At 39.2% G+C, this 13292-nt stretch overlaps 1 protein-coding gene across 1 annotated transcript in view; it reads right to left on the minus strand.

The window, feature by feature from the left end:
* The window catches only part of LOC135469620 (protein FAM135A-like), a 36847-nt gene that overhangs the window by 14349 nt on the left and 9206 nt on the right, over positions 1–13292 (minus strand). The window contains exons 4-14 of the mRNA XM_064748131.1: positions 12228–12367; positions 11582–11652; positions 10896–11069; positions 9291–9387; positions 8594–8747; positions 6258–6307; positions 5334–5489; positions 4945–5018; positions 4263–4420; positions 1120–2641; positions 31–90 (exon numbers count right to left, since the gene is read on the minus strand). Of these exons, the coding sequence (XP_064604201.1) occupies positions 31–90; positions 1120–2641; positions 4263–4420; positions 4945–5018; positions 5334–5489; positions 6258–6307; positions 8594–8747; positions 9291–9387; positions 10896–11069; positions 11582–11652; positions 12228–12367 (2656 nt within the window). The remainder of the gene's footprint in view (positions 1–30; positions 91–1119; positions 2642–4262; positions 4421–4944; positions 5019–5333; positions 5490–6257; positions 6308–8593; positions 8748–9290; positions 9388–10895; positions 11070–11581; positions 11653–12227; positions 12368–13292) is intronic.

The following is a 13292-nucleotide window of genomic DNA, read 5'->3' on the forward strand; positions in this document are numbered from 1 at the left end:
TGTCAGCAGTATAATACATTAAGTGCATACCTGTAGAGCTGCCCTTGAAACCGTAGCTGACTTTTTAATTTTTCTTTCATAGTAACAAAGCTGTAGGCAGAGGAAGAGAAAAGAACCTTGTTTAATACATCATTCAATTGTTATTCACATACAGGTGAACCAAGAAATGCATTTATTTTATTTTGAGGTCTTTTGAGAGACAAATGAAGTTTAGCCATCATAAATAACCAATCAGAAGCTTTAAAGCATCTTGACAGGAAAAGCACTGATTATGAAATTTCCACCAAACACAGCAAAAAGAACTTAAACTGGTTTTTTTCACTAAATTCTTATCCATATATATGTACTTAAAATGTGGATTTTGCACACTACAGTAGTACTGGTAACAGCATTCCCACATTTTTTTTTTAATTTAAAATTCCAGGCCTTTCCAAGCCCATGAAGTTATTTCTTAAAGTTTGTTTTCTTAAAGTTTACTGGTTTTGAAACTTGCATAAGGAAAACAAATAAATACTACAACATTGCATTCTGTGAAAATTCATGTAACTGGACTCAAACAAGAGATTTTGCTCTGGCCTAGTCTCGAGGGTAACGCCAGAAAGTAATGCTAGGTACTATTAGCTTCAGGATTTAAATTTATGTGAAGAAAGAAGAAAATATCTTCAGATCTTTATATCCAGTTGAAAACATCAAAGCAAAACAGCTCATCAGTTCTCTGAAACAACTGGAACATTGCAGAGATGATACACAAATGCACATAAAATTACTGCTGGATTTACTGTGTTTCACCAAAAGTTTGGTCGGTAATAATGCATGTTCAGAAGCATGCAAAGGCCTTAACATGATACTTTTGATGCCAACACTCTGGTGTTTCTGATGAAATTAATCAAACTTCAGACAAAAAAAAAAACTTAATTGGCCATACAGGATGGGTGAATCAATAAGAATCAAGCAAAATGCATCACTAAAAGAATTGTTAATCTTAGGTGAAACAACAAATGGTGAATTAGAGTAAGCAAATGGAGTCAACAAATGGTGAAACAGAGTATCCAAATGGAGTAAACAAATGAAGTAGAGTAATAAAAGTCCACCACTTGTCCCTTTAAAGACTTCACATACCTAATAGTTTGATTGGGCACTAAGTTGACTAGCTTTGGGTGGTCCGCCTGGTCGTTGTACTGTGAAAGTTCAGGTGTGGACGACGAAATGGACATGGCCATGGCATTTGAATGCTGCGGGACATCTGGCTGCAAAAGCTTCTCCTGACGTTCACAGATATTTGTATCACTCGAGCACTTGACATTGCTCTTTAATGAATTCTGACGTCTGTTCGCACACACTTCCTCAGTGGCGCTATCCGAAAGTGAACCTTCCTGTTGCAATTTGACGTACTCCTCTTTTAGAAGTTCTATCAAAGTTAACTTTTCTTCACTACCAGAACTATCCTCCAACTTGTCCGTGGGCAATTTTGAATCAGTCAAATTCACGACAGTCCCAGATTGTGATATGGACGAATCACTCACACTGTGAGAAACAACCACTGTGTCTCCGTCTGTCATACTGTTGACACCAGTTGCCTCCCCTTGCCCAAGTCCAGCCTCCGATAGGTTGCCACCACTCCTGTTCACCGATTCAGAAATGCCACTGTCTTTGTCAAAGTTCATGCAACTGTCATCTAGAACTTCTCCATTGATGAGTTTGTCTAGGACGATGCTGCTGTCAGAACTGGAGCTGGACAGGTTACACTTTGCCTCCTCTACCACTTCCTCCTCCCCTAAAGCTTGTGTTATGCCCTTAGCTAAATTATCATAATCTTTCTTGCCTATATGCATAGCTGATAGATCCTGACTGACATTGTCTGAGGTTTCCCCAGAATCCACACTGGACAGGACAGAGTTATCATCCTTGGATGTGCGCGGAAGCTCAGGGGTACAGGGAGCTGAGCCGCTCCCAGTTGCCGAAGTCTCCTTGAAGTGTTGAGAGTACAAGTTCTGTGTTATAGGCTCGTACATGGTATGCCTGTAATCCGGGTTACCTACTTTAGTAACACCATCAGAAGACTTCACAGCAGCCTCTTGCTGTCGGCGTAACACTACCTTGGACCCTGAGCTTTCTCTAGGTGAAGAATTCGACCTCGTGGGACTATCGGCCTTAGAGCCCATGTTTGCCATGTTGGGACTACTTTCTGGATCTATTTCAGGCATGGAGTTGCTGCTGGCTCGGCTCCAGCAGGATCGGACCAAGAGCGAGGGCATGGAGGAACTACTTGCCAGCCCCGCCCCAGACAAGTCCAGCTCGTCCAGGATGGAGGCCATGTTAGGACTGAAGGTGCCCAGTTCCACAGGCTCCACTCGTGGAACTGACTCTGCTGGGGGTACCTTCCGATAACCAACAAGAACAACGTCTTTGCGTGCTGCAGGACCCATTTCAGCTGCATTGATGTTGTAGGTTGACGATGGCCGCTTGAAAGCCTCAGGTTTGATATTTTTTATAAACTTTTTCTTTCCCTTGGAGCGTAAATTGGGTGAGTCTCCACTGTGACTAGACGATGAATCAGATCTAGATATCTTTGGAGTCAAAAAGCTCCCTGTTTCTGAGCTGTTCTCCTTTTGGGCTTTCTTCTTTCTAGCAGTCAAGGGTTCTTCAAGAAAAAACAAAACCTTCATAACATTCATGTTCTACGATCAAAGAGCTTAGTGCTCTAACGCAGCATAATGACCCAGGATCTCATCAATGTGGTCGCTGTGAGTTCAAGTCTAGATTATGCTGGCTTCCTCTCCAAACGTATGTGGAAAGGCCTGCCATTAACCTGCGGATGGTCATGGGTTCCCCTGCGCTCTGCCTGGTTTCCTCTCACCATAATGCTGGCCGCCGTCGTTTAAGTGAAATATTCTTGAGAACAGCGTAAAACACCGATCAAAAAACCCAGTTTTGCTTGATGAAAAAGACATTAATGCTGCACACATTTTGATGTCATGACCCAGTTCTCCATAAATACATACATAATAAGCAAGTTATTAATCACTTATGTGCAACAGACATAGAATAGCAGAGGCATGTTGTATGACTGAACAATGTGTAAGTTTTCATTTGAATATGCAAATATAAGTATTTCACAGATATGGCTAGGAATAGAAAACAGGCTTAAGGCTAAGTTCACAGATGGAAAGACAAACATGAAGAGTACATAAATAGATAGAAGTGTGTCAATCTCTTTCCATGATTCCCATCTTGCACCTCTATATTTACACACTGACTGGTGGACTCAATCACAGAGGTAAACAAACTCATGTTCATATTCAAAGGCGCCATGATGCATTCTGGAATAATATTCTGGGAGAAGTGTCATGATAGGATTCTGTATAGCACACCCCTGCTGAATAACCTGAAACTGATTGACAAAGCAACCAACATTGTCGTAATACCCACCATAGTCCCGTCTGCTAAATATTGATCATCACAACAACAACATGAAAAAGTATTTCTCTTAATTTCTTAGTATCATGTCGATTTCCTTAAAGAGCTACTACAGTAAAGACCTGAATGTCTTAAAAGCAGGGTTAAATGATCAGGATTGAGACAGCCTGAATAACTTTACTAAATTTTTAAAAAATAGCAATGTATTAAAACCGCTGTCTCTAGTTTCAAAAGGTAGTAGAGAAACAAAAGTTTTCTGTCGTTTCCAATTTTGCTTGGTGTGACGTCAGGCAAGAATATTTGCCGTCACCCATCGCTGACGTATGCCAACAAATGACGTCGCAATTTCAAACGTGCATGACATCATTCCAGCATCACTGCTTTACTTGACTGCACATCTACTTGACTCATCACCACATAAGGAACATTATCACACCACATCAGGAAAATTTTACGGAAACAGACGAAGATTTTGTTTCTCAGGACTCTTCACTTATACGAGCTGAACAGTGTTATTCATCGTAAATCTTTTTCAACCCTGGTGTTAGCTCTGTCCCCTAGAGTATCCATTATATCATTTTGATATTTTTTCGCAGGTTCTCTCAGGACTGAAGTAGCACTTTAAGCAACATTGCTTCAGTGGCACAGTCAGAATACAATACAGACATGCAAACTACCATACGAAGCACAGGTAAACAGACAGATTATGTGAAATGTAAAAGAACCAGAGGCAAAAGGACAAATGGATTTATAACATATGTCTTAAGATTAAACTGTAAATACAGTTTAATATAAAGCAGAATTTGGCAAGTTAATAACCTGTCAAATATTGAGAAACAATGTACCTGGGCTATCAAAATGATCTGTGTAAATGTCTTCAAAAATGATAGGGAGGGAATTGGCGTCTCCGTCCACCTCTGGAGACTCAACAGGAAGAGGGGCAATGTTCTGGAAATAGGGGGAATTCCTCACAACCGTGGCAATGTCACTGTGACCATGAATACTGTGAACCAACAGAGAAAGGTGGAAACATCGTACGGAGAAATGCAAAAACGACACAAACCTACTAAAAGACATAGTGGAGATATAGATTTGTTAGTTTACAAATAGAAGTGATAATTTTGCAGTAAACAATATGGACAAATCCGAAGTCCTTTCCTACTCACTAGGTATAGGCTTTCCTATTCCCTTTTTAACTAAGCTATATATCTGTGATTATCACTGAATAGGCCAATGATCAGTGTTAAAATGAGATGGCTGACCAAGAGAAATTACATTTAACTGAAAAATTTATCCTATTACATGTAGGTAATTATAAACTTAATGAGATTATATAACTGAATAACTTTAGTTCTCAATTCTTACCACAGCTAAAACTATATTATCAGATGTAATTTTACATGCATCTGAACAGTTAAATGTAGTTTGGACCCAGGCAGACAGCCTGTGGGTCATAAGTCCAAAAGCAGGAATGACAATGTAAACAGGTTTAAATTTAAATTCATTCACTAACTTAGGTTTCCTCACCTAGGCTCATAACAGGCTATAGATTCTTGCTTTGGATATTCAAATGTAAAAAAGGCTTCAGCAAGCCTTTTCACCTGTAACAAAAAAATGAACACATAAATATTAAAAACAAGCACTGTCATAACCACATGTGGGTCAAAGCTCAAGTGGACTTAAGAACAGTCAGTACATATATGAAGTGGAATGCTCAAATAACGGGGCATAAAGTACTAAATCGTAATATTCACTTTCCAATATGTTTTAAAATCTTTTACAAATGAAAACATGAATTTGTTCTCAAGATTTTTCAGTTAACAAAGAGACGGCATAAAAGGCTAAAACCCCCCTTTTTAAACCCCTCAGTACAAGTGAAAAAGTGATTGAAGTGAGAAAAAGGTCAGAGAATCTACCCTGAGATTATGGTGCTCCTGAGAGAGGTGCCCCAAGACTTTCTCCTGGAGAGTGACAGCGTCCAGGAACTGGGTCCACAGAATCACATTCTCTGCACACAGCTGGGTTACATCAGTAGTTGCAGTCTGAATCAGGTCCTCTTCTTCCTGAGAGCCCTGAAAGTATTAATTTATGTATGTATGTATTTGACTGTCATTTAACACCATAGTCATGAGTGGTGCAGGAAGGCATTGTGCCCGGGGTAAACTATGGATCTTTCCCATGTGTATGTACAGATATACACACTTAACCGGAAGACTAATCTTCCTCTACAAAAGTTTGACCGTGCAGATTTGTGTGGCGATGATTACTTACTGCCACCAAAATTTGTGAGCCTGCAAATTCCCTACGCATGGCCAGAAATGAACCCACACCTCATTTGTTCTACAGGTAGAAATGCAAGTACCTCTAACCACTACACCATGGCCTGCTCCTGCACTGAAAGAAAGTGCCATATATATTTATGCATTTCATAGTTACTGAATGTCGTACACAACAAAACACTTGGATTTACAACACAGCAGTCATTTTAATTGGTGGATAAAAACATTGTGCTCTGCAGAGGACCAGAGACTTCTTCAGGTGCACAACAAACACCCTGACTTAACCATGACCAATCAAAGCTGGATACAAGGGTCTGATCAAGTATTCCTACTATCTGATTTATTTAGGTTTATTGTTACTTGATTTGATTGGCATTTTACACCATTCTCAAGAATATTTCACTTCTATGATGGCAGCTAGCATGATGGTTAGGGGAAACAGGGTATTTAGGTTTTATGCAGGTAGATCAAGATTTTTTTTTTACATAATAGACACAAACTTTTACTTTCAACTGTTTTCCTGAAATAGTTGTAAACTTTTTTACTTTAACTTCAGCCTACCTGCAACACCTCAAGAATCAATTCCAGTCTCTTGTGACAGTCAACATGCTCTGAAAAACACAAACAAATATTAATACAGTCACGCCCTGTTAAATGCATATCGGTTTAATGTATAACCTGTTTCACTGCATAGTAAACTCTATGACAAAACCAAATCATATTTCCACACACTGTTTAAAGACCTGATAACTGCATATTGTTTTAATGGACAATCTGCTTAACTGCATGTCCAGGGATCGGCTAGTTTGAGCCCCGTTTATTTGAATAAACACTTAGGGATTCCTCAGGTCAGGAGATAAAAACACCTGAACACCTGGTTATGAAAAAAAAAAAAAAAAAAAAAAACTGCAGGCCAACTCGGCACATCGTGACTATCACAGATTAAAAGATAAGCCCGATAGCATGCCAGTGGCCGCTCACAGCACAGACCCAGTGGCTTCCCCATGCAGTACAACGGCAACAAAACGGCAACATTTTCACCGACGTGCTCACTGACCTGGACAAGAACAATATGCAGCAAAAAAGAAGGCTCTGTTTGATCCTGGGTAGAGCGCTAGCGCAGCGTAATGACCCAGGAGTCTCTCACCAATGCGGTCGCTGTGAGTTCAAGTCCAGCTCATGCTGGCTTCCTCTCCGGCCGTACGTGTGAAGGTGTGTCACCAACCTGCGGATGGTCGTGGGTTTCCCCCGGGCTCTGCCCGGTTTCCTACCACCATAATGCTGGCCGACGTCGTATAAGTGAAATATTCTTGAGTACGGTGTAAAACACTAATCAAATAAATAAATTGATCCTGGGTAACTGCACAGCCCACCCAAATGATGTACGACTAAAAACATCAAACTCTTATTCTTACCCCCAAGCACAACAGCAGATATCCAGCCATGTGATCAGGGGATTGTAAGAAACCTGAAAAGCCTCTATGATGCTGTCCAGAATCATAGCAGAGATTGGCAGTGGAAACTATGACAGGGACGAATCTTGCAAAGTTGTTCATGGTCTTGGATTCCATCCACTTGATAAAATCAGTGTGGGAGAACATGAAGCCCAAAACAATAAGCAACTTTTTCCCTAAAGCTGGTTTTGTCAACAACCTGGACCTTTGACTACAGTTAGAGAAGAGGCAAAAGATGTGGATTCAGCATGGGACATGACAGTGGCACAGTTTCGTGACTTGTTAACTGTGACATGGACATGCTGCGTGTCAGCGAAGAAACTGGTGCAGAGATTTGTCAGGTGGCTGAAGAGGACAGCAAACCAACGTATGACAAAGAGTGTGATTTACCCCCACTGTTGAAGTCCATTGCCTATATCGGAAGATTTCTCGAATGGACCAGAATTTTAGTGACTTTTATGAGAAAAAAAAACGTTTTAACAGGAATTGGGTCTGTTTCCAGACAAAAGAAGATGACGCATTTTTTTCATCTCATCTAAAAGGGACAAATTGGGACAATGTGGCACAATGTACAGCATTCATACACATATTTTTTAAATATAAAAAAAACAAACACAAAGGCTGAGGTTGTTCCAGAGTTATCAACTTCTCATACATTTCCCCAACCAAGGGAGACAACTCCATATATATATATATATATATATATATATACTGGTAAACGAATAGATCGGTTAACTGCATAATATTTTTTTGCATTTAGTCTATGCAATAAAGCAGATCACACTGTATTGATGAAAAAGACCTGGTTAATTACATACTGTGGGGACCTATGTACACAATCCACAAAGCCTGTAGGTTTAACAAGATTCGGGGAAACTATAATCATGACTATACATCCAGCCAACCTGATATTTATAGACCTACTGCAGTCACCACAGAATAGCAATTGTTGTCGTCAAGTGTTTTTGTATCTGTAGGTTGTAAAGTCATGTGAAATTGAAAGTGACATTAAATTTCCAATTTTGCAAGATTCTGTAAATTGGCTATAACTCAGTAAAGCAATCTAAATGATGTTGATTCTTATCTGTTGGTCCCTTGTTAAAGCACACATGCTTTGAAGTTAGAAGACCACAAACAGGACTGGGACTGTTCAGAAGATCCCAAGCCCTGATGCAGCCCAGCTAAACTGGGTTTCTTGTTTTACCTTTCTTCACACATGAAGGCATATGCATGGTACGTATACATATACATACATCATCTGACACTAACTCTTCACACAATCTTTCATGGTATTTTTTCAGTAATTCTTCATAACGCCACAAGCAACAATTAACATCTCATTTAAGCTATAATTAACACTTTAGTGTACATATACGCTTGGGATACCAGCACTGTCAAACAAGTTAACAACTTTTCCTCCCGACATCATTCAGAGAGTCTTACCAAGTTTAACATTTGGTGGAGGGGACATCTTGCTCAAATATAGCTCAAAGTTGGACTGTAGACTTTCATATGCAGAAAGGAGAATCTTGCAGATTTTCCTGTGGACCTGACATGCATCCTGTAGTCGAGATTTGAGGAAAAACTTTGAGGCTGTCTGAAAAATATGTGGAGGTTCATACTTACAATCCAAATCCACAAACAGCAGACTGAGAGATTGAGTGTTCATTCATAACAGCAAAAATAAACCTAGCTAACTGTGAACTTGAAACATGTTTCTGGGAAGTTTCCTTGCCATTATGGACACCAGATATCTCAGGAATGCTGTACGGCTTAACATATAAAATTGCGGTAAATGAACTCCTTTATCATCATTCTTACTGCCATTTTAGATCCAACTGTAGCACTTTTCACTTATAAGGTTTACAGGTGGAGGAAACCAGAGTTAACAAAGTCAACCACAGCCCTTGGCCAATTCTATAAAAAAAAAATTCCTGACTTCATTTTGCTACTGAAGCAGTAAGAGCCTCCCACTTGGTCAGGGTTTTTTTTTACTAACTAAAATTTACTAAATATGATTTCAAAAGGACTGCCTTTCATTACAGCTATACAGACCCATATGTCTAGACAACTACAAGGTACTTATAAGCATCAAGCCAAACCCACAGCCATACAGACAGCCAGCCAGACAACTGCTTACCCCTGAGAGTGGTCTGTTGCCAAAGTAGATATTCTCTAGTGTGGACTGATCTTGACCTCGGCCAGCCCATCCAGAGCTCGGTCGTCTATTGGGCATACTGGAAAATATACATCAGTTTTTTTTATACATTTCCTTATCTCACATTATTACTCAATTATTTCCTCACATTCCTTATTCTTGGCTAGTATTTTTTGTACCTTTCACACTGAAGAATCTTGAATGGTGTGGCCATGTTCCACCAGATAAATTCAACAACGCTTAGGGTTAAAGTCAGAATCAAAGTTCAACCAAAGCCAATTTCACAACTGGTAAGTTTCATCAAGTATATTGCCAGCAATATACAAAGAGACAATTCAATACTAAACTGAAAACACTTACACATCTAATTCTTGCATACCACTCAGAACTTCTTGTGGACTTAAACAGTAAGGTTACTATTTTTACGTGGAATTTATTTATTTATTTGCTTGGTGTTTCAAGCCATACTCAATAATATTTCACTTATACGACAGCCGCTAGCAATATGGCAGGAGGAAATCGAGCAGAGCACAAGGTAAACCCATGACCATCCGCAGACTTCTGGCAGATCTTCTAATGTACAAGCAGAGAGGAAGCCAGATGAACTCACACTGACCGCAGAGGTGAGAGGCTCCTGGGGCTCAAGTGAAACTGTTTCTCCACGGTAAAATGGACACACTCCTAACTAAGAAGATAAATCCCATAAACAACTTCTTGTACCTATAGGTTGTGCTGTGAAATTTGGGGATCTAGCTTTCCCTCAGATCAGCTGACTATCACCAACCATTTAGCGAGATTATCCCCAGAGGCGTGAAAACCATATTCTCAGTGGGCTAACCAGGAAATTTTCCAATCTCCTGTGACTCCATCTATGAATAGTTTCCTGTGGAAAACTATGAGGCTGACTTAGCCATTAGATTTGTTGACATGTCATGTTGTCTTTCTTTTGTCTTGCCAAAACATGGCCTGTGATGAACACATGGTTTTACAAGGCTAGTTGGTCTTCTTGACATGTACATTTGTTGTTGTTTCGCCTGCAATTCGTGACCAGGGACATCCGGACATTGTCCATTTTACTCGTGCCAACACGTTTATTCACACAGACATAGCGGTGAAAACCATTGTCAAAATAACATGGGTTCTTAAGCCTTTTTTTTTTGTTACATATACTGTGCTGAAGGCTCTGTTGTCTAACATACTATAATTTCCAGCTATTATCAGCTGTAACTGTAAGAATCTTGTCCAATGTTTTCATCTACTTGCTGCTACCTCATGCCATTTACGTGGTTGGATGTGAGTGGTTTCTGATTGCTACCAACAGATGTGACTGACTAAATTCCCAAACAGATCAATGTTCACGGATGGAGAATTTATATACCTGCATGACTAGGGATCGGAAATGTTTACAAAAATGGGCACATGATTATAGCTTGGAAATTTTGGGTAGAAAAGTGCACTAGTTGCACATGAGCTTGGAAAGTTTTGCGAAAAAAAAAAAAAAAAACCGTGCCAGTTGCACATGTGAATATGGCTTGGAAAGTTTTGCGACAAAAATGCGCCAGTTGCACATGTGAATATAGTATTTACCTGATGTATGGCTGATGGAGGGCAATGAGGGTGGCATGCACAGTGACCTCCGTGCAGCACAGATGGAAATAGTCAAACATGACAGGAACGTGATGATGCAGGCCTTTGGTGGGACTGAAATGAAGCAGTAGCACCCTCTGGCTCACACACTCCAACTTCTCCTGTACCTGTGGACTAAAGAACAACACACTACCTGCTCAGTGACGTTTTCTTTGTTTTTGTTTTTTTGGATGCCATCTTTACATCTATACTTTATTTATTTGATTGTTGTTTAGTGCTATATTCAATGCAAATTACTGACAAACTTTCCCAAGTGAGATGTACAGATATGCAAGCTTTATTTGTGAATAACAAATGTTGTTAAATGATCATTAGACAGTACTCATAACATGAGTGTCATCAACCACAGACTGCTGGACTTCAGATGTAGAAATCTTAGGTTCAAATCCTCGTGTAAGTGTCAGCCACTTAGTAAATCTTTCAACCATTACACTTGGGCTGTGGTCAAATAGGTTCAGCCAAGTATGGTGCTCTGGGCTTGTGAACATGGGTGTGACAGTGGATTTAAATATTTCTTATTCTAGCTATTCAGAAGTTAGAGTTATGCCTTTAAATTTTAAGGAAAGTTAAAGTCTCAGTACGATGCAAAGAGTAAATCAATTAACCTTTAATTTACAGACACTTACCCATGTTCTTCATCACCAAACCATAATTCTATCCCTAGCTGAAATTCCATCTTTTCAAGTGTCTCTTCCACCTTAAAAATACAACCAAACTGTTTGATAAATTAATATCTTTTCTTCAACACAAATCACTGTAAAGGTTACCATGTCAAGTAGCTACAGACATGAATTTGAATGTTGAACATTCACCTTTGTTTGTGTTCAATCACACATCCTGTAGCAGGCTGTTTTTGGAAGAATGGACAAGGTGCTGAACCTCAGGGGGCTTTTGTTCACTTCAAGACATTGTGGATTTTGTCATGGTTATTAATCTGACAGCTCAAACCAGTAGGAGACATGATGTTTATCCTAGGAATCTTTTGTTCATTTTCAAACAAATTATTCACCACAACTATATATTCCTGATGTGGCATACGCCATAAAAAATCATTCATTCATTCATTCAACCAAACTATGGAGTTTGACACTGCTATTATTCTGACAGCTCATACCGGTAAGGCACATGTGTTATAAAGACAATTCTTCCAGAATGGATGTGACAATAAATCATCTTAATATCTGGATAACACTTAACTGGATCACATTATACCAGTTTTCATCTGTAGTGAAAACTCACATAAGTGATATACATGTGTGACTGCCAGCATACCTTGTCACTCTCAGCCAGTGTATGTAGTCTGTAGAGAACGGTGTCATTGATGCTGATTTCTTCATTGCGATACAGGATCTGGAATGTCTTACTGGCTGCCACTCCATGAAGGATACAAGCTGGGACAATGTACGGTGTCTCTGAAATAATCATAGCCAGAATTGGGCAAAGTAAATATCTTTACAGTTATTTACAGACTATCAAGTATTGCAATAACTGTTTTTCACATCCTGTAGTCATTCTATTTTCTGGGATATCTCATCTCTTTTTAGGCAATACACATGCAATTGTGCCAAGAATACACAGTATCTCTTTTATCACATGGTTGGTGCATCAAATGAACAACATATACATATCTTTACTTTTCTGAAAAAACTGAGTGTGAGTTGTAATTTTCTTTTTTCAGCACTACCAATATCTGTCCTAAAAATTAGTAGAATAACACTACATAAATCTGTACAGCAACGGCAGGAGCAGAAGTACTTTTTCAAGCAGAGCTGTTTATGTAACTACATGTACGCTGTAGATGTAAATCACAGTGATCAGACTGATCAATCCGACAATTACCTGAGGCAATGACACCTGAGGTCATTCTACCCATAGGTTTAGTCTCACTGTCTTTGGAATACCCTATTATTTTACCCTACCCTATAGTATTTCTACTAAATACACGAAATATTAGAAGAATAGGAAATAAAGACACCCTGGTTTCAAATCTGACTTCCCCAATATCATGCACAGACCATGTATAAATATACATTTCAAATAGATATGACCTTTCAAACACCGTGTATGTTACGCAACATAACAGCTGGTACATTTGTTTACCTCCCTGACATGCTCATGCCATATGTTCATGTAAATAAAACTATTTTAACTTGTTAACTTGGTGAATTTGGTTTTTACATTTACCCATCTAACCCCTTGAACTTTGTTTTCTGGGTGAACATTTTTTATACACTTTCTGTCATAGTGATGCCTTTCACGGCAACACATATATACTCAGAGGTTGTTTTTATCTGAAGGTCGTCTGGTATGTAATAAAGGTGTAAAGCCCAGTTTAGA

This window comes from Liolophura sinensis, chromosome 7, assembly GCF_032854445.1.
Source record: "Liolophura sinensis isolate JHLJ2023 chromosome 7, CUHK_Ljap_v2, whole genome shotgun sequence".
Classification (NCBI taxonomy): Eukaryota; Metazoa; Mollusca; class Polyplacophora; order Chitonida; family Chitonidae; genus Liolophura; species Liolophura sinensis.